This window comes from Heterocephalus glaber, unplaced genomic scaffold (genome assembly GCF_053883595.1).
Source record: "Heterocephalus glaber isolate CG9 unplaced genomic scaffold, H.glaber_assembly_v1.0 deba00001497, whole genome shotgun sequence".
NCBI classification, from domain to species: Eukaryota; Metazoa; Chordata; class Mammalia; order Rodentia; family Bathyergidae; genus Heterocephalus; species Heterocephalus glaber.
In genome coordinates this window covers 14323757-14345515 of record NW_028258320.1, presented here as the reverse complement: position 1 = coordinate 14345515, position 21759 = coordinate 14323757, and the positions used below count along the sequence as shown (strand labels likewise).

Genomic DNA, 21759 nt, shown 5'->3' with positions numbered 1-21759 from the left:
GACTGCATTTATCACTGACTGCTTTAACCTAGAAGTTTCCAATAGAGGCAGATTCCAGCCTGCGTGGATTCAAAGGAAATGTTCAAGGCTGCTGAATTAGCTGAGCAATCTCTAACACTGCCTCAGTTTTGTTACTATATGTTCACTGGTGCTGCCTTCCTACTGCATTATAGTTGTTATTTTGACAAATCAGTTGCCTTGAGGGACAGTGAGACCAACATATTCCAAGCATTCTTCTGTAGCACCATTAAAGAAATGAACATATCACATGAATGCTTTGAATATCACATGAATAAAATGGGAATTTCTTCATAGGGAAAATAAGCATCTATTTTATTTGTTCTTAGAATATACTCCCTTAAGAATTTAGAAAAAACTATTCTGGGATTAGCTGGAACTCAGTGCTTGAAAAATACTCTAAAAGGGCTGGGGATTTAGCTCAGTGGTTCCGCCGCCTGCCTTGCAAGCACAAAGACCCAAGTTCGATCCCCGATACCAAAAAAAAAGATACTCTAATACTAAAAAAATACTCTAATACTACTAAGTATTTGCAGAGGTATCCTGGTAGTGGTTAAGGAAGGTAGCTTTCATCACTTATCTCTTACTCTGTGGCTAGAAGGGTCATGCTTAAAAGTCTAAATGGAGGTGAACACATGACATTTAGGAGAGGAGGACTTGGAAGTGCTTTGTACCAACATTCACACCTTGTGTGACAATACAGAAGAAAATTATCATGTCCCACTTTCTCTGGTATTAAGACTTGCCCATCTGAGAATATTCCAATCAACAGTTAAGCTAAAAAAAAAAAAAAAAGTCAACTTGTTGCTTTCATCTTTTTATTGACAGTATAGCCAAAGCCAGAGAGAGGATTTATTAGATTCTATCAAATTAATATAATAATTTGTCAAAGGAAACAGACTACTTGGATTTTTTAGCAGAAATTGCTAGAGGCAAACAGCTCTTTGGCATGCATTCTACTTGGATATAAGAAAAGACACCACAGGAAGAAAATTGGAGAGTGCAGGTACAGATGGCTGAGATTAGAGATTTTGCAGAAAGAAAACCATTTTTGAGACAGGGTCTCACGATATAATTTAGGTTGGCCTAGAACTCACTATGTAGTGTAAACTGGCCTTGAATTTACAGTTTGATCCCCCTGCCTCAACCTCCCAAATGCTGGGATTACAGGTGTGCGCCAACACACCCAACTGAAAAGCAAATGTTTTGAGGCAAGAATTCTAATGAGTAGGATATTAAAATAGGAAATGCAATTGAACTGGATAACCAATCTTAGCTAAAGGGAATAAATATTTGGCAACATTTAAACTTTAGCTACCAATCTGAGACTGGTTACTGTAGAAATTAATAAATTGCAAAAGTAGCCTTTTGTTTTTGTTTTGTTTTTATGAGACAGGATGGCCTCAAACTTGGCAATCTTCCTGACTTAGCCTCCCAAGTGTTGGGATTATACCCACGTGCCACCGGGCTAGGCAAAGTAGCTGTTTTTACCAGATGAAAGGTAGACTGAATACTCAAGGCAAGCAAAGGTAAGAATGCTATCCTAAAATGGATGCACACACCACTAGTAACTGGGATGAGTAGAAGAGGAACCTTTAGTATGGTAAAGGGAAAAAAAGTTATAAGCTAAGAAGAATGAGAGAAGAAAGAATGGAGCCACAATTAGATGAAAAGTAATAAATAGCTTAAGAGCAAGAAGAAATAGGATCCATAAGCACCTAATAAATTGTAACCTTCAGCCTTCGTCTATTTCTTCATGCCTAATGAGGCAACATATCTGGGTAAGGACTACCAAGCCAATAAACTGAAGTGATTCTACTATAGGTTTACTTTATAACCATGATGATCAATATGGTATCATAAATGTTACTGTGAATTCTGTTTCTGCCTCAACCTAATGTTTTTCCATGTACCCTGTCAGTATGGTGGAGACATCTAAGCACTGCAGTTAGTTTTGACAAATTTCAGAAAGAAATCTAAGACTACAGCTTTGATATGCACACACAATATGAAACAGAGTTCCTCCTAAAGAAAAAGATGCAGGCAAATTCAATCTTTTAAGAACAATAATAAAAAAGATAAAAAGTTAAAAAAAAGGAAGGACTGATGACAGTGAGGCAGATACAATTTCCTCCTTTTTCTGAAGCAGGGCATGAGGCATTTAGGTTAACTGATGATGCTGGATAAAGCATTATAAAACATGAAGGTGGCAAAAGTTTCTCTTTTACTACTTTAATTTTCTTAAAAGCACAAGGCTTGTGCTTGCAATAACTTCCTAAAAGCAGAAGCAGTGTTCCCTTTTATTACCTTTATAAAGCATTTGCCCCTTTGATACAAATGATTTTTACTGTGCTAACAGCTGAACTGGTGGCACGAACTTGAGATGGTATTTACTGCAGCAAGTTACTTGTAAATCAAAATCTGAGCCTTTACATAAAATCTTATTTATAAAAAATACAATACCAAGTACAGTGAGAATGGAGCATGGAGCAGCAGTGCTCCCTGCCAGGACCATATGGAAGTGGCTTTTGCTACAGTGCTTGCTTAATGGCACAAGTGAAAAGCTGAATAAGGCAAACACTTGAAGAGGCAGTTTTCTGTAAACGTCTTGGGGTGGGGTTATTTCCTGTTAGGACAGATACTGTTTGGGATGGCTAAGATCAGAAGGTATGATATCTGGCTGCACCTGACACGTCACAGATTAAGACTGTTCTCACTGGATGAGCCCAGTTCACTTTCTTTAGGAGAGAGTTACCATTGTAGCGTTCAGCCTTTACAGTGTGCAGCATCCAGCTGGTACCTCCCCTTTGAAAGAAATCACCTCTAAAATCTTCCTAAGTGAAAAGATAAAAAATAAGCTAAGTCATTAGAAAGGTTTCCTTAGCTTAAAGTTCCTTAAGAACCCTACATCGATTACTAAGCAACCTCTGTTAGTGATGTGTAGCTAGACACAAATGCTTTACAGAGAATATGTATTCCCACCCACTTGGTACCTAATAGTAATAAACTGTAATGACACTTGGAAAACAAACTGATCTTGAGGAATTTTGGCCTCTTCTCATGTCCTCACTTGGAACTTTCCAGCTTTTGTGACATATTTGACTCCTTTAAATGGCTTGTATTTCTCCCCATACATGTCCAAACGGTTTACTTTCAACCCTATGTCAAAAAAAGAATGAAACAAATTATTATCTCAATGATAATACAATATTTTGTTGTAAATCTGACACTAGCCCAGAGCTCCTTCTGCCATTCATGAATTATTACACTGTTGGGTGTGATTTTACTTAACGATGCCCATGTGGCCAGAGCATGTTTGTTAAGGCTAATTCTACTTTCTGTGAATAGGGATGACTCCTTTTTGGTGTTTAAACGAAGGTGGAGAGTAAGGGATGCTGTGTGAAATAAGGTTCCCTCAAAGTCCTCTGGCCCCATGATGTCAAAGGTGAACTGGATCTGCTACTCTTTCTAGAATAGAAATGGCTGTTACTCTTCTCATAATAATTGAGCCCAGCAAAACTCAGTTACCCTTAGACACAACCCAAACTTATCCTTACCTGAAATAGCAAGCTGCTGGATCTTAAACTGTATGTTGAGGCTTGGATTCTCTTCTGGTTTGGGTGCTCCAGACTGTAAATTTACCAGTCCTTTAAGACTCGGAAGCTTTTGTGGAGTAATTTTCCCCACGTCCCATGTTAATACCTTTAAAACACATGAAATCAAAACCAATCTGAACCATTTGTTCAAGACCAATACTCAAAGATAAGGTTCAAAGACAACAAACTGCCACACAAAATGAAGCAGTGTCTTGCAAACAAGAGATCTGGCATCTGTAAGGATTTTACTATTAATTAGCACTGTGACTCTCAGTGGGGAGTAAGCGTGGAGAATGTGTCAAGCGTTTACTTTTGAATAGAGCACTAAGCTTAGCTATTCATGTTATCTCATAAGCCTGTGAAGTATATTTTGTCTTCTGTTCACACATGAGGAAATTAAGGCTCAGAGAGATCACATTACTTGCTCAAGGTCACACAGCTAGTTAGAGGAAAGGTTAGGATTTGAACCTAAGGCTGTATGACTGCAAATTGAAAATACTCTTTCCATTATCCTACCTTTATGACTTCTCTCTACTCCTGTTTTCTGCAGAATGGGAATATAAGCCCATACCTCACACACCTCACTGAGCTACATTCACAGCCTTCTTTTACTTTTTGAGACAGTCTCGCTAAGTTGCTAAATTGACCAGGCTGGGCTAGATTTTGCAATCCTCCTGTCTCAGCCTCCCAGAATGCTATGATTGGAGGTGTGTGCCACTGTACCCAGCTTTTTTTTTTATCTCACTATCCAGTCCAGGCTGGCCACAAACTTATTGTATAGCCCGTGCTGGCCTTTACCTTACAATCCTGCCTCAGCTCCCAAGTCCTGGGATTACAGGTGTGCACTAGCAGGCTTTTATGTTGGTATTTTAGAACTTTTAGCTATGGAATCCTTTGTTCAAAAGGAAGTTGTTGTTTGTTTTTTTTTTGGTGGATGCTCAATAGATGAGGAAAGTGAAGCTAATATAATTGAGGCTACGATAGAGGTCCCAGGGATCTAGAACTCCCCTTGCTCAGTCTTATGTGGTCTCTGAATCCTTAGGAACCAGCTTGGATGATCTTTAACATTCTATGACTTTATTTTAAAAAATACCTTTTTATTTATCAGGCAGCTCAATGATTCTGCTGTTGAAAACAATCATATTTTCTATTCAAGCAAGAAGCTGAGAGAAAATCATCTTTTAGAGTTCTATGAAAACTCTCTGCCAGAGGCATGTGTAAGTAGGGTGAGGAAGCAGCTTTTCTAGCTAATATCCCCTGTGGAAAGGTATGAAATAATAATGCTTTTTAAAGTTAAAAATAAACAAGTCTTAATGATTAATTTCTATAGGAAAACTGAACTAACTACCATATTATATCCACATAGTATTTTTTTCCTCTTTAAAAAGATTTTACTTCTTTTTTCATTAGTGCAGTAAGCCTCTGGATAATCAATGGATGAGTACTATGCACTGTGAAAATCCATTTTTTTTTTTGGTACGGCGGACTGAACTCAGGACCTGGCACTTGCAAGGCAGGCTGTGGCACCACTGAGCTAAATCCCTGGCAAAATAATACTGGTTTTTTTTGGCGGAACCAGGGATTAAACTCAGGACCTTGCATATACCAGGTAGGTGCTGGCACCAAGGAGTTAAACCTCCAGCCCTGCACTGTTTATCTACTTAGTAGTAGATACAGGATTCCTTCCAAAGCTGGTAGTGAAAGGACAGTGTGCTCTCTAGTGCTGACTGGAACTTTACTCTTAAACAGGACACCAACCCTTCCCCCACCCCCAGTTACAATAGATTGCAGAAACACTTGCTCACTCTTGATTTGAAGTGGCTGTACCTTGGTGACTGGATCAAATGTATAGCTGCCTTGTGCTGGTGTCAGGCTCATGTTCAGCACAACTTTTGGCATGTGAACTGTCACTGTGATTCCTTCAATAGTTTTTCCCATATTCTGCTTTGGTCCAATTGTTATATCAAATCTTCCACAAGAACTGTTCTCCTTAAAGCTGATACTGTGTTTCACATACACTGGTATTGCCACTAGACTAAAAAGACAGAAAGATGCAAAAGCACACAGACACACAATTAATTGGTGTGGGACAGCTCCAGAGGTGGCCTCAAAAGCTCAGCCCAGGTTATCTGACCCTGGCTCCAACTCCACAGCAGGGCATTCTGCCTTAGACCTGCAGACTCAGCATCTGCACCTGAGGGAAAGTTGGGGGTACAGCACAAGGTTCTGTAACAACAATATGCTAGAACTATATGAATCCTTAGTGGCAAGTATATGAACCAAGACAGAAATCTTTTTTTTTTTTTTTTTAACAGCAGTGTTTTATTCTTTTTTTTTTTGGTACTGGGGATTGAACTCAGGACCTTGTGCTTGCGAGGCAGGCGGTGGAACCACTGAGCTAAATCCCTGGCCCCTCAGAAATCTTTAAGATTAATTGTAGTATAAACAACTGGGGAAAATGGCTCTAGTTTAAAAAATGAGTAAGATCTCACTGAAAACTAATTTAAAATTATATATACTAAAATAGTTCCTATGTAGCCAGGCATGGTGGTGCATGCCTGTAATCCCAGCACCTGGGATGCTGAGGCAGGAGGACCACTGTGAGTTGAGGCCAGCCTGGGCTACATAGTGAGTTCAAGGCCAGCCTGGATGACATAGTGAGACCCTGCCTAAAAAAAAATGTGATAAGAGCCAAGAAATAATTTCTTTTGTTTTTTTTTTGGTGATTCTGGGGAGTGAACTGGTGATTCTGGGGTCTTCACACTGAGCTACACCCCCAATGCCTTTTGTTATTTTGAGACAGGGTCTCCTTAAATTGCCCAGGTGGGCTCAAACTTGTGATCCTCCTGCATTAGCCTCCCAGAGTGCTTGGATTATAGGTGTGTACTACGCCCAGCAGCTGAGTCTTGTTTTATTATGCTACCCAAATACTTTCTGATTTTGGGGGGGGGGGGTTGTGCTTGGTAAGCACATGCTAGGCAAGTACTCTACCATTGTACTTTCTGATACTTTCAAGGGACAAATTAGCTACAACCTACAATGCTAAATTGTTCCTTTAAAACGCTATGCAGAAGAGAGTAATAAGAGTGGGTTAGAGTGTCTTGGGGTAATTCTGTCTCATTCCGTTAGGCACAAAGTCTGCATCACGGTAAAATTATGGTGCCAATGCAGTTCTGCCCAGGTTATAATGCTTGTTCCAGGTGATAGATTGTATTATCATCTAACTTATTACTTCTCTTAGAGTCAAGGTACAATGATTATTTTAGACACAAATTTTCTCCATATCTCACTTGGTCTTCAGCCATGGTTAAACTAAGCAAGGATGAACTCAAGTACCAAACTGTCAGAGAGCAAAAGAGAAAGGTGAATTCTGTTCAGCACATTGATAAGTGATGACAGGTTCTAGTAGATGTTTCAACATACTTTTGTGAGCTGACTCGGTATGAAATGAGTCGGAAATTTCCATCTGGAGGAATAAATGATAAAACTCTTTCAGATTCCCAACGTTTGAACCGGATACAAGGGTGGAAGCTGACATCATCCAGAAGCCTTGGGTTCTGCCAGAAAAATGGAAGACAGCTATTTTCAGAGTATAATGAGTATGACCATGATACTCAGATATGAGAAATTAATATGGTCCTTAAAGCAAAAGTAGTCAGTTGTGTATGAGTTTATTACAGTTTCAGTATGCTTTACAGTTTGTGAATATTTTATATATATAACTTTATTTGAAATTTCATAACTATGAAGGAGAAAAGCCAAGTGGTAGCATTTCCATTCCACAGGTGACAAAACAGGTTTAAAGATCCTAAAGTCAGGAGAAACTGGTGACAGAGACAGAACCAGAACTCACTTCTCTTAATTGTTCTTAGCAGTGTGGCTTACTGAGTCTTTAACAACACACAAGTCCAACACCTTTGCAGTAAAAATGACACTGGAGATTAGCCAGAGCCAGCCAACCAGCCAATTATAACCCACTTCTAGCAAAATTAAAGACCTCTCTTCAGCCTTTCCATAAAGATTATGCTCAACACATTAACTATTATCTTGTAAAGGGGTGCTGAGAATATTTTTCTTTTCTTTTTTTTTTGGTATTGGGGATCAAACTCAGGACCTTGCACTTGTGCAGCACATGGCAGAAACACTGAGCTAAATCCCTGGGCAGCTAAGAATATTTCTGAGATAATCCTTTGCAATCTAAGACACAAATTTACCTCGTTATCATATTTTTATTCATTAATTTTATTGGTACACTTTAGGTATACAATATGATGACATTTCATCATTGGGAATTTGTACCTTTAAATGATATATCTTTGTTCTTGTTTTTTTCCCCATTTCCCTGCCCTCCCTTCAACCCCTCCATCCCTCCCTATTTAGAAAGACTCTGTTTCCATTTTTTCCTTTTCTCATATTTATTCCTTTCCCTTCTTTCCTTTCCCCTACCCGTCCCACCTCCGCTTCCCTCTTTGCCCATCAACTGGAGACTGGATAAAGAAAATGTATTTTATTGTTTTTCTAAAATGGGAGCACTACTCAGCCATAAAGAGTGAGAAACTAGAGACATTTATAGCTTAATGGATGCACTTTGAGGCTATACTCTTTAAGTGAAATAAATAGGACACTCACATGTGTAAACACCGAATAGTTTCTCTGGTGTGAGAAACTGAAAGTATAAATAAGGATCAAAATGTATAATACTGGGGCTGGGGATTTAGCTCAGTGGTTTAGCCGCCTGCTGCACAAGGGCAAGGAACCGAGTTCGATCCCCGGTACCAAAAAAAAAAAGTATAATACTGTGAAATAGGAAGAAAAGCTCATTATCATTTTTATCATTTAGTACCTCATATGTATTCGGCACTCAAGAGATGATACAATAGGAGAACAAAACTTACCATGAAGGAAAGAGAGAGATCAGGCATTCCAGATAGCTTAATACAAGCATCAATGACCCCCTGAATTTCTGCAAAGACTGTAGATCCTGAAGAAAGAAAAGAAAAGGGGTGAACTTCAATGGAATCTGGGTCTTTGCATCTGGAGTAATGGAGATACTTCTTAGATGTCAGACTTATCAAAGCTTTGCACCTCTATAAACAGGTTAGTGAACAGAGGCTCCATTACATCAGTTCAGACAGCATTCTGAGTGCTAATGCCTGTACCTAAATGGCTGGAATATGAGTGTGTGTTTATGTGTGCACCTGTTTGGTATCAGAAATTGAACCAAGGCAGCCTCAGCCTTTTTTATTTTGAGACAGGATCGCAAAATAAAACTGGGCTTGAGGGCCAGGGATTTAGCTCAGCAGCACCGTGCCTGCCTTGCAAATGCAAGGTCCTGAGTTTGATCTCTGTACCAAAAAACAAAACAAACAAAAAAACTAAGCTTGAACTTGCAATCTGTCTGACTCAGCCTCTAGCTAGAACATGCTATTTTTAAGGAAAATCGAAACTTATAGGATCAACCTCATAAGACTACTAGGTGTGAGTTTAATATATTTATAATAGAATTTTAAAATGCAGTGTTGTTTTTTGTTTTTTTTTTTGGTACCGGGGATCAAACTCAGGTCCTTCCGCTTTCGAGGCAGGTGCTGGAACCACTGAGCTAAATCCCTGGCCCTAAATGCAGTTTTCTTTTTTTTTTTTGGTACCAGGGATTGAAATCGGGTCCTTGTGCTTGTGAGGCAAGCGGTGTAACCACTGAGCCAAATCCCCGGCCTGCTGCAGTTTTCTTATGAAACAGATTAAATTATTTGTTAACTCTTAAACAGGAGCCATGATCTGTTATTCTATGAGATGGAAGATTATAATTGATTTATTCATTTGTTTTAATTTTGGTTCTTTTTTTTGGTACTGGGGATCGAACTCTGGACCTTCTATTTACAAGGCAGGCGGTGGAACCACTGAGCCAAATTCCTGGCCCTTAATTTTGGTTCTTGACACAGGGTCTTGGTATGTAGTTCGGACTGGCCTTAAACTCTCTATGTAGCCCAGGCTGGCCTCGAACTTGCAGCAATCCTCCTGCCTCAGTCTCCCAAGTGCTGGGATTACAGGTGTAATCCAGTGGAAATTCAGTAGCTAGTGGAAATCCATTGTCCATGACTGGCTGGAAGGTTATAAACAAAAAAAAATTTTTGGGGCTGGGGATTTAGCTTAGTGGTTCCAGTGCCTGCCTCGCAAATGCAAGGTCCCGAGTTTGATCCCCAGTACCAAAAAATAAAAATAAAAAAAATTTTTTAATAGTGCTAAGGATCAAACTCAGGATATCATGCATGCCAGACAAGCAACCTGCTACTGAGCCACACCCCCAGCTCAAAACCTACAGTATTTGCAGTGGATCTTTCTGTTTTAAATTTTTTGCATGTTATAATAGAAGGATATTCACTATAATTCACAAGTTACAATCACATTATCAATTAGTTGCATGAATAAGTCACTGAATCCTTGTGAGCCTCAGTTTCCTTCTGTATAAAATATGAGGTTTTCAGTACCATGGGTTGAACCCAGGGCCCTGCATGTATTAGGCAAGTGCTCTACCACTGAGCTACAGCTCCACTCCCTTAGGGTTCTAATACAGTATTATTATTTTGTCTGCTTAAAAGATAGTCAGAAAGGAGTCTTTACTAAAAGTACTGTACATAAATTAGTATCAAAGGTATATTATATGGTTGGCATGCAATGTTAGAATAAGTAAAACAGCAAGAAGTATAGCAGGAAATGAATGGCTTAAAGACATCACGAGTCCTGATTAACAAATGTCTCGCAGATCACAATTGTGGTTAAGATAATTATATTTAACCCCCAAGCAAAATGAACAGATTTATAGACCATTAGAAAATGAATGCCTAAAAAAAAAAAAAGAAAAGAAAATGAATGCCTTTCTGTTGAAATAACATTGCCAAGGGATTTCAATTTTCTGTTCAGCTTGTATCAGCTGAATTGTTTTTTCCCCATAAGACTACATGCACACAATTACCTGATTTATCTATAATTGCATCTATTTCTTCAATGACATCAAAATAGGCTTCATTGTTTGTATACTTTACTCCTGCCCGGCGCCATGGGATGTTGGACAGCTGCCCAGTGGGGAGTGTGTCCCCTACATTACTACTGCCTAGAAAGTGGAAAAGGAGAAAGCAAAGCTAATGTGTAAAACACTTATCAAAAATGTTGTTGTCAAAAGAGAGAATCATTCAGCTGTTTCTTCAATGTTTGGAGTTGTATTTATTAAAGTTGTGATGTGGATAGTCTCTAGAATTGTCAGACATATCCATACCAACATGATCCGTTTTCTAGAAGACAGAAACAGGCCATGTGGTCTTCTGTGTATCTGTTGAACTAGATACATGCATTTTACTTATCTTTTGCTTCCTGCCTGTTAGCAGTAACCTAAGCTAATTCCAGTGGCTAAACTACTGCAGGATCTCATCCTGCTGCCACTGATGCTAAAAAAAAAATCTTATTGTTTGAAAACTTTGTGCCAAAAAAGTTTCCTCTAAGAATACAGATGATAAATAGGATCTTTGGGTCTCTCTCTCTGTACCAGGGATAGAACCCAGAGACTTCACATTAACTTATATCCCTAGCCCTTTTTATTTTGAAACAGAGTGTACTCTAAGTTGCCCAGGTGGGATCTGCACTTATGATTCTCCTGCCTCAGCCTCCCAGAGTTCTAGGATTACAGATGTATACTACCATGCCTGGCTTAAATTATCTTTATTTTATTTTTATTTTTTGGTACCATGGATCAAACTCAGAACCTTGCACTTTTTAGGCAGGCATGGTGCTACTGAGCTAAATCCCCGGCCCCCTTAAATTATCTTTTAAGTCGACTCATATATGGTTTTCTTTAGGATAAACTGGCATAAATTTTATTCTTTTTGTAGTACTAAAAATCAAACCCAAGGCCCCTGCACTGAGTTATATCCCCAGCCCTTTTTTTTGACACAGGGTCTTGCTTCTTGCTAAGTCACTAAATTGTCTAGGCTGCGCTCAAAATTGTGGTTTTACAGACAAATATATGAACAAAATAATAACTAAAAGTTCTTTATCATTTAAGACCTGGGCTCTTTCAATGAAAAGAAATATGCATTCATTCTAATGTTACCTGTCACTTCAACTTGGGAAAAACTGAACCACCTTAATAATCTGTCACATAATAGGCAAAAATAAACTGTTTATATAAAGTTTTAATTGTTTGGTTCTTAGCCTAAAGTATGCTTTCATCTTACCTGTAATAGAGTTGACAACAGAACGCAGAATTGTTGGGGGTTTAATCAATTCTTTTAAAATGTTAGATTCAGTAGCCAGTGGAAATCCATTGTCCAACATTTCTTCCAAGAGCTCATAAACTATGACCACATTGTCCTTAATTGCAGCCTCCGAACACTCACCAAAGTAGTCCTAACACAATATTAATAACAGTGTACAACAGAGGCCATAAAGAAGGGTCTACTACATACTTTTCATTCTGAAGAACAAAATTACAGTAGCGTAACTCATTTCTTAAGATGTCAGAAATACGTAAAACAGGAGGAAAAAAACTCTTGTATAGTCCTAACACTATTCTTCAATATTTTCTTTTTTGTTTGTTTTTTGAGACAGGGTCTTACTATGTAGTTCAGGCTGGCCTTGAACTTGCTATGTAACCCAGGCTGGCCTCGAACTTGTGGTGATCCTCCTGCCTCAGCCTAAGTGCTAGGAGTATAGGCATGTGCCACCACACCTGGGCTTTTGTTGGTACCAGGGATCAAACTCAGGACCTTCTGCTTTCAAGGCAGACGGCAGAACCACTGAGCTAAATCCCCAGCCCACACCTGGCTTTTTAAAAAAATATTTTCAGATTGAATTGAATTCCTACTACATATTATGCCAGAGAATAATGAAATATTAAACTGGAAGGTGAGCTATAAACTATACTTGCCCTGATTAACCTATCCCAAAACACAAATAGTTAAGTTTTAACCACTTAAAAGTTTACCACAGAGTCACTTGGGCAGTGTGTTTATGTACTGACTATCCAAGCATCACTGGGACAGGTGTCATTTCAACCAGTTGATTCTTGAATAAAATTGTTGTTTTTATATTTCCTGTCATATTATCTTATAAAATTAATGAAAAAATACGCAATTTTTTGTCATTTTTGTATTTAAATAACTGGACTGGTAAGTGATTAAACTATATATACAGTATATTCAGTACGACAAGAGAAAAAATTAAATGTAAACACAGACGACTTCATAATCAATAAAAATCTTTAGAAAATAGTATATGGAAGACCCTACTGTTGCTTGATGATGCAGTTTGCAATACATTAAAAAGAAAATAGTGAACAAAGTAGTCTTGTGTGCCATTGTGTATGCTACAGAAAAAGGTTTATGAACTTAGGCTTATTTAGAGAGAGAGAGAGAAAGACAGAGAGAGAAATGTATTAATAGCTGGTTCAGAATATAATCATGTGTCTCCCTCCAACTACCTTGAGTAAGTTAGAAAAGTTTGATGGACAACAAACCTGAAAAGTGTCAGCAACTCGGTGTAGGAATTCAATTACAAAGAGAGGTGGCACTTCAGTCTGTATGACAGACACAAAGAAGAGCTTATCCCGGCAGATACTGATGAGGTAGTGGTGAGGTGTTGAAATGACAGGTGGTACATTTTCAACATCAGCAGCTTTCTCTTGAGCTTCAAAGAAATAATCACAGACAGACTGGCTCACAACACTTTTCCAGTGCTTCTCTAGAAATATGTCACCGGAACAGTTTATGAGAAATAGACTGTGGATCATTTTCTGTGTTAAAGAAAAAAAAAAGGGTTAAATTTATTATACATCAAAGGTATCCTTATATTATACTGACACAAAAACCAGACAAAGGCAATATAAGTAACTACAGACCAGTATCACTCAAGAATATAGATGTAAAAATCCTTGACAAAATACTAGCAAAACAAATCTGGCAACATATAAAGGTTTATTCCAAAAATACAAAGTTGTTTTAACACAGGAAACTCAATCAATGTAATATATAATTTTATTAATAAAAGACTAAAAACAAATGATCATTTCAAAAAGTTGCAGAAAAAGCATTTAACAAAGCCCAACACTCTTTCATGGGAAAAAAAATGCTCAGGCTAAGAAAACTTCCTCAACCTGATAGGAACATCTACGACAATCTCACAGTTAACATCATTTATTTATTTGTTTGTTTATTTTTTGAGACAGAATCTCACTGTACAGTTCAGGTTGGCCTTGAACCCAGTTTGTAGCCTAGACTGGCCTCGAAATCAGGGAGATCCTCCTGCCTCAGCCTCTAGAGTGCTGGGATTACAGGCATGTGCCACCATGCAGACTAACATAATTTTTAATGGAGAAAGAACAAAAATTTTCTTTATAAAAACGAAAACAAATAAGGAAGTTGGGCATGGTAGCACACCTGTAATCCCGGCACTCTGGGAATCTGAGGCAGGAAGATTGTAAGTTTGAGCCCAGCCTAGGCAACTTAGAGAGACCCTGTCTCAAAATAAAAAATGGACTGGGGATATAGCTAAGTGTGAAGCCCTTGGTTCAATCCTCAGTCTGCATTAAAAACAAACAAAACAAGACAAAAAAAACCAAAACATAACAAAACTTCATCATTTTTATTCACCATGGTACTGGAGGTCCTTGTCAGGGCAGTTAAGAAAATGAAACATTAGAGTCCACTGGAAAGGAAAAAGTGAAAACTATCCCTGTATCCAGAAGATACAATCTTGTATATAGACAATCCTAAGAAATCCACAAACAAAATACTCTATTAGAGCTAATAAATGAGTTTATTTTATTTTATTTATTTATATTTTTGGTACTGGAGATCGAACTCGGGACCTTGCGCTTGCAAGGCAGGTGCTGGGACCACTGAGCTAAATCCCCACCCCTAACAAATGAGTTTAGCAAAGTTATAGGATACAAGATTAATATAAAAAGAACAACTGTATTTCTAAACACCTAAACAAATTTCAAAATGCAATTAAGAGAACAATTTGATTTACAATAGCATCAAAATGATTTAAATACTTAGGAATTAAATTTAAAGACTTGCAGACTGAATGTTAATTACCATGTGGTACTGGAATAAGGATTTATAGATAAATGGAACCGAACTGAGAGTTCCAAAATTATCCCTTATATTTATGGTCAAATGATTTTCCACTGGGGGTCAAGGGGATTCACTTGGAGAGAGAATAGTCTTTTCAAGAGATAGTGCTGAGACAACTGGATTTGTACAGCCAAAAGAAAGAAACCATATCTCCACCTCATAATCTATACAAAAAATAAAGCAGACTATATCAAAGACCTATATATAAGAGCTAAACCTATAAAACTTAGGAAAAAAATGATCTTTATTACCTTGTGTTAGACAATGTTTTCTAAAATTATGACACCAAAACACAAGTAAGAAAAAGAAAAAAAGTAAGTGTGACACATGTCTGTAATCCCAGCATTCTGGGAGGTTGAGACAAGAGGATACCAAGTTGCACTCAGCTTATCTCAAAACAAAATATTTAAAAAACGGGTAGGGATGTAGCTCTGTGTGAAGGCTCTGGGTTCAATCCGCAGAGCCAGAAAGAAAAAGAAAGGAAGGAAGGAAGAAAGGAGAGAGAGTAACCCGAGTTGCTTCATCAAAATTAACTTTTGTGTTTCAAAGGAAATTATCAAGAATGTGAAAAGACGGCCAAGAGTATAAGAAAAATTATTTGAAACCATATGTCGTCTCCTCTCCTCCCGCGGGGATCAAACTCAGGACCTTGTGCTTTGGAGGAAGCTATGGGCACCACTGACCTAAATCCCTGGCCCTGAAACCATCTTATGAGGGACTACTATCTAAAATATATAAACAACTCCAACAATTCCATAATAGAGACAACCCTATTAAAAACTGAGCAAATGATACGCATCTGCTAAGATACTTTTCCAAAGAAAATATACACACAAAAGGCTAAGGAAAAAGATTCTCAAAAAGTCACTAGGAAAATGTTAATAAAAAATCTAAATGAGGCAGGGTGTGGTGGCACAAGCCTGTAATCCTAGCACTTAGGAGGCTGAGACAAGAGGATCACTGCAAGCTGGAGGCCAGCCTGGGGTACACAGTGAGTTCAAGGCTGGCCTGGACTACACAGTGAGAGTCTGTCTCCAAAAAAAGAAAGACAGAAAAAAAAAAAATCTAATATTCCTTACCCACCAGGCTAGTTATAATAAAAGAAGACATTAACAAGGGTTGATGAAATGGAAAGAAGCTGGAATGCTCAGACACTGTCAGGAGGAATATAAAATGGTACAGATGCTACAGAAAAGTTTGAGTTCTTCAAAAAGTTAAACTTGTACATGAATGTTCATAGAGGCATTATTCCTAACAGCTAAAAAGGGGAAATGACCAAAATGTGCATCAACTAGCGAATGGAAAACAAATTGCAGACTATCCATACAATGGAATAATATTTAGCCATAAAAAGTAACTAAGTACTTACAGAGGCTGCAATATGGATAACCTGTGAAAGAATCTAAACACAAAAAGTCCTATCTTGTATGAACTGCCCAGAACAGGTAAATCTACAGCAACAGAAGGTAGATTAGTGGCTGCCATGGGCAGCAGTGGGGGAGGAATGGGGAGTTACTGGCAACGAATCTGGCATTTCTTTTTGGGGTGATAAAAATGTTCTAGAATTAGAGATGATGGTTGCATAACTTTGGGAATATGCTAAAAACTACTCAACTGTATACTTTAAAATTATGAGTTTATGGTATGTTAATTATATCTCAATTTAAAAAAGTATTCTTAACATCTGTGGCACAAATCCATTCCCACATAGACTCAACAGAAATGTGTACTACCGTGCAGCAAAATATATCTATAATAGTGAAAATGTGCAACAACTCAAATATTAATTGTATAATGAAAAAATAAACTATAGCATAAATGAAATACTATACAGCTATTAAAATAAACATTGCCACATGAAACAAACACAGAAGAATATTACAAATACAGTGCTGAAGAAACAAAGGCAAATGCAGAACAGTATCTACACTATAATTCCATTTATATAATATCCTAGGTCAGGCAAAACCAATTTATGAGATTAAAAAAAAAAATCACATGGCTTCTTTTATGACTTAGTAAAATCCTATCTCAAAATAAAAAGTTAAAAAAAAAAGAGGATGGGATGTAGCTCCATGTGAAGGCCCTGGGTTCAATTCATAGAACCACAAAGAAAAACAAGAGTAAGGATGGTAACAGAGGAACATGGTCTTCTAAAGTACTGGTAATTCTTAGTACTCATCTCTATGATGTTTACAAGCTGTGTCCATTTTGTGGTAATTCATTGGGCTTTTTATTATGATTTGTCATGTTTTCTAAGAGTTAGTTATGCTTCAAATAAAACGTTGATTATCTAGGTAATATGGGGGCAGTGGAAAAATGTTTAATTGCCGTAACTTGTTTCATCTTCTATATGGACAGATGTTTGGTTTAGTGGTCTGATCATTCAAAGTAATAGTATGTATGATAAATGCAGACAAAGGAGAAAGAATTTAAAACCCATGAATACAGTTTCTATGATGAAGATAAATTCCAAACAGGAAGAATTTCCAAAGTTGATCCACTCAATTCTGTTAAGATAGTAACAAAGACATCAACCTGACAATTCTTTTCCAAGGAAGTCATTTATTTTATGAAAACAGATGTCAATTAAAAATACCTGGTGATGGTTTCCCTTTCTCATTTGTTAAATGTTCAGTAGTTACTAAGTAAATAATACTAAAATATGTTTGAATAATCAGTGTGTTAATAAACTATCAGTGTTATTAGGGTTGTTTATTAAAAACAAAAATGTTTTTCTGTTTAAGCCATCTCTATAAGCCAAACAATCAACTTGAGTTGGCAGCAATAAATCTGACACTTCAGACTTGGGACCTGCCTAATTTTTCTACTTCATCTAGTCAGATGCGTTGCTTAGTAGGTTTGTTTTGTGTCAGCCTTACATTTCTATTTGAGTATTACTATGGTAACATTGGAATACATAGACTTGCTATACAGAACCTGTTGACTTTATAACTTCAGCTGATAAAATTTTCACTTTCTTAATGAAATAGGACTATCCAAAGGTAAGATCTGTAACTAAATTTTTATTATTACCCCTTTTTCTTGGAATACAATGTGCGTCTGAAATATAAAACATGGACCTGGCTTTGATCACCTCTGGTGAGGAATATAGTATCTTTTGCAAAAATTAATCTTTTGGCTATATTCAAAGTGTTTTATTCATTAAGGATGAATGAATTAATAATATCTAAAATGTTGAGTCAGACACTGTGCTAGGCACTTTATCTACATTATCTCATTAAGTTTTCACAAGGCTGGACCATGAATACTGCTTATACACACATTACAGATAAGACAATAAAAGAGTTAAGTCAATTACTTAAGATCACATAACAAGTGTCAGAGCTGGGATCCAATCCTAGATCTATTTCAATCCTGAATGCCTGCTCTTATCTCTTATTATTAGGAATAGGTTCTAATTAAGCACAGACCAACAGGGTTTTCTGCAGTGAAGGCAATGTCCTTTATCTGTGCTGTCCAATATGATAGCTACCAGGTACACATGGCTACTGAGCACTTGCAATGTGGCTAATGCAACTAATGTACTAAAGTTTTAACTTTTTTTTCGGTCTTTTGAGGTAGTTCTTGCTATGTAGTTCAGGCTGGCCTTGAATGCCCAGTGATTCTCCTGCCTCAGTCTCCCAAGTGTTGGGGTTACAAGTGTGTGCTGCCATGCCTGGCTGAAATTTTAACTGTAATTTGAATCTAAATATGTAACCACATATTAGTGGTTACCACATTGGGCAGTGAATGTGCTGTTTCAGCTTATGTTTGTTTTTGTTTGTTTTCTGGTACTGATGACTGAATCCAGGGTGGTCACACTGAGCTACATCCTCAGTCCTTTTTTAGTCTGAGACAAGGTCTTGCTAAATTGCTAAGTTGCTCAGGCTGGGGCTAGAACTTGTGATCCTCCTACCTAAGGGACCAGAATGCTGGGATTACAGTCGTGTGCCACCACAGCAGGTGGAGGGCTGCTTATTTTTGAAAGTGACTTTGTAGTTTCCTTATTTTAGGGTCAGATCGCTATTCATCCTTCTAAGCTGGTGAAAAATTCCCTCCAGGAAAGTTTCCACCAATGTTGTTTTTATTGGCAACTGTTCAGATTTCAGAAGACTACAGTAAGTTAAACCAGCCCACTAGATTTATTGTTATCCTTAGTGCTTAGATGAAATTATAACACTTGCAGCTCTCAACAGTGCTTAGTTTTAAAACCTATCTTAACCCTCTATCATAGGAAAGAGTTTATTTTGTTTATCTGAATTATGATCAATCCCCTAAGATATAATAAATAGTATCACACAAAGTAAACTGCCTTGTTTCTTTAGCTATTTATTATGCTTTCAAAAGCTGTATTTTTTTTCATTATTTTAATAAACTTTCTGGGAAAGCCATGCACTGCTACTCCTACCTTTTTTGGGGGTTGTTCCTAGCATCTTTTGAGTCACAAAGAATTGTGTTTAGAGACAGTCTCACTAGTGCTTTGACTGCAGCTTAAGTACTTTGTGAATCCTCATTATTAAATGTTGTGGACTCATCCTGATGTTTTACAAGTAATGCATTACATTAGTCAAAATATCCTTGGAAGGTATGTCTAAACAGAAAATGTGTTCCTTTTTTAAAAAAAACAACAACAGGGTATTACTATGTTTCCCATGCTTGTTTCAAACTTCTGGGCTCAAGCCATCCTCTCTCCTCAACCTTCAAGTAGTAAGGACTAAAGGGCACAGAATGGAGGTATATGAGAGCTAATCAACAAATGCAGTGTGAATTTTAAAAAAAGTTTGTTCCACTAAAAGATACATTGCCATTATTTTAGTATATGAGCTGCCGAAGCGAGTACTACATTGCCATTAATGCCTCTCAAAATACTCCTCCTTGCTTTAAACACACTTATGCCATCATTCTTGCCACTTTCTGAAGCAGTTTGGAAGTTTTCTTTTCATTTCTTTACCAAGTGTGATAAAATACAATGCATGTTGCTGCTGAATGTCATCCAACATAAAGCCTGACATTAAATTGTGTCCTCATCCCCACCTTATTCACTGGATCTGGCACCAGCTGACTTCTGGCTCCTTCCCAAAGTCAAAATGACCACAAAAGGTCAATCTTTGGAATCAATTCAGGACACTAAGGCAGCCATGATAGTGGAACTAAAGACCCTCAGGAAAGAGAACTTGCAGAAGTGCTTCAGAAAGTGGCAAGAATTTGGAAAGTAGGTGAGTAAGAAGTGAGGGGGTTATTAATGGCAATGCCTTTTACTGTAACAAATCTAAAATTTTTTAAAACATTCACCATATTTTTCATCAGGAAATGAGAAAGGAATCTAGTTTCTGATTCTCAACCAGAATCCTGATCATTTACTCATTCAACAAATAGTTCTGAGTTTGTTTTATATACTGAGTACTTGAGGATCCAAGAATGAATGCAAGAGAATTCTTATAGTACTTAAAGAGTTCAGGAGAGGAAACAAAGCAGTAAGATGTAATTCCTGTTATGACAGAGCAAACACAGTGTGCTATAGGAATCCGTAAGATTTGGAAGTGAGAAAGAAGATAAGACAGAGAAATCTAGTATAAATTTAGCAATTTTAGAAGGTGGAGGAATGTGGTGAGAGTAAATTAGGAGGTAAACCGAAATTGCTTTATTGGGCGTTGCTAACTTATTTAATAGAGATTGGATTTTGTTCTCAGTGCATTGTAGTCTTTTTTTCCTCCCTCTGTACTGGGCATGGGACTCAAGGAGTACTGAGCTACATGCTAGCTAGCCCTTTTTATTTTGAGATGGAATCTCGCTGAGTTGCCCAGTTTGGCCTCAAACGCACAAACCTCCTGCCTCAGCCTCCCACATAGCTGGGATTACAGGTCTGCTAAAGTCATTTAGGGGGGAGCATGCAATCCAATTTACATTTTATAAAGATTATCTTCAGTTTCTTTTTGGCTTACCTGGCAGACTTTTTATTTTTAAAAATCTTTCTATCTCCACCTAAACCACCGTTTCAAATTCGATAAATCGAAAACTTGCTGTTCCCGTGACAGCTCCTAATTTTAAAGTGGAATCACCTTTTCAACCATGCATGCTGGAAGCTTCAGCTTCAAACAAATCCATCACAATCCGCCACATTACTCAACGCTTGTCCATACTCAATGGCTGCCACCTCCTCGGTTCAGATCTCGGTCACCTTTCTTCTGAACAACTGTAATACCCTCCTCACTGTATTCCACACTTCAGGCTCAGACAAGAACCATCCTCTAAAGGGACATCAGCTCAGACCCATCAGGGGTTTTGTCCTCCAAAGCGGAAGCCCTGAGAGCTGAGAATTAAGTCATCAGTACTCCTACTCACTAAGGGTGACAAGACCTTTTTCCCCGCGCCGGAGCACACAGAGGAACTTCGGTGAGCTTGACCTCCTGGGGCAGGGGTTTCGGAACACTGCGTGCAGGTGCACTGCTCCTTTCTGGCCCAGTTTGCAAGAAAGCCCGGAAGGCCGGGCGCAGAAGGAGGCCCGAGCCCGGCCCACGACAGCAGAGCCGCTCCACAGCCCAGGCTGGAGTCCGGAGCGCCAGCTATCAGCCTACTCCCCAGCTTTTGAACTGTTCCCAGCCCGTTGATTCCCCGCCCCTCACACTCACCCCGACAGTTCAGCGAGTCAGGGACTCGGCGCCGGGTCTTCTCTAGACCAAAGCTGAAGCAAGCAGAGAAGGCCGTGAGGACCCCGCGCTTGGAGTGCCCAATAGGTTGCCTGACTAACAGCCTCGAAGATACCAGCGCGGTTCGCGGTGTTAGGAAGATTAGATGAGCAGAAAGACGTTGAATGAGACGAAAGCTTCTCCCGAAGTGGAGGATTTAAATCGTCTTGATCACCTAGAATCTAGAAGAATGGGGAGTTTCGCGTTACGTGGATTCAGGCGCTCCTCAGCAGCCTAATTCCGTCTGGGGTCCCTTTCCGTAGGGTAAATGGGATCACGAAAGGGCGGGGCATAAACTGCGAGGGAGTGGAACCTAAGGTTTCGGACCAG

The 21759-nt window shown here is 38.3% G+C and overlaps 1 protein-coding gene across 4 annotated transcripts; it reads right to left on the bottom strand.

Annotated features, from left to right (window-relative positions):
- Nucleotides 1-819: 819 nt before the first annotated feature.
- On the bottom strand, nt 820-21715 carry Ap3m1 (adaptor related protein complex 3 subunit mu 1). 4 transcript variants are annotated; one of them, XR_002395605.2, is made up of 9 exons: nt 20803-20985; nt 13120-13395; nt 11840-12011; nt 10585-10722; nt 8510-8595; nt 7038-7171; nt 5420-5649; nt 3576-3720; nt 820-3177 (listed from the first exon to the last, which is right to left on the bottom strand). XR_002395605.2 is itself a non-coding variant. In XM_004846316.3 (9 exons), exons 2-9 carry the CDS (start codon nt 13390-13392, stop codon nt 3077-3079), a joined length of 1257 nt encoding a protein of 418 aa, XP_004846373.2. In that variant the 5' UTR covers nt 13393-13395; nt 21373-21715; the 3' UTR covers nt 820-3076. The 4 variants fall into 4 exon arrangements, 3 of the variants coding, with proteins under 3 accessions (XP_004846373.2, XP_021115299.2, XP_021115300.2); XM_004846316.3 differs by lacking the exon at nt 20803-20985 and adding an exon at nt 21373-21715 and having other exon boundaries at nt 5442-5649; XM_021259640.2 differs by having other exon boundaries at nt 5442-5649; nt 20803-21357.
- Between the last annotated feature and the right edge of the window lie 44 nt (nt 21716-21759).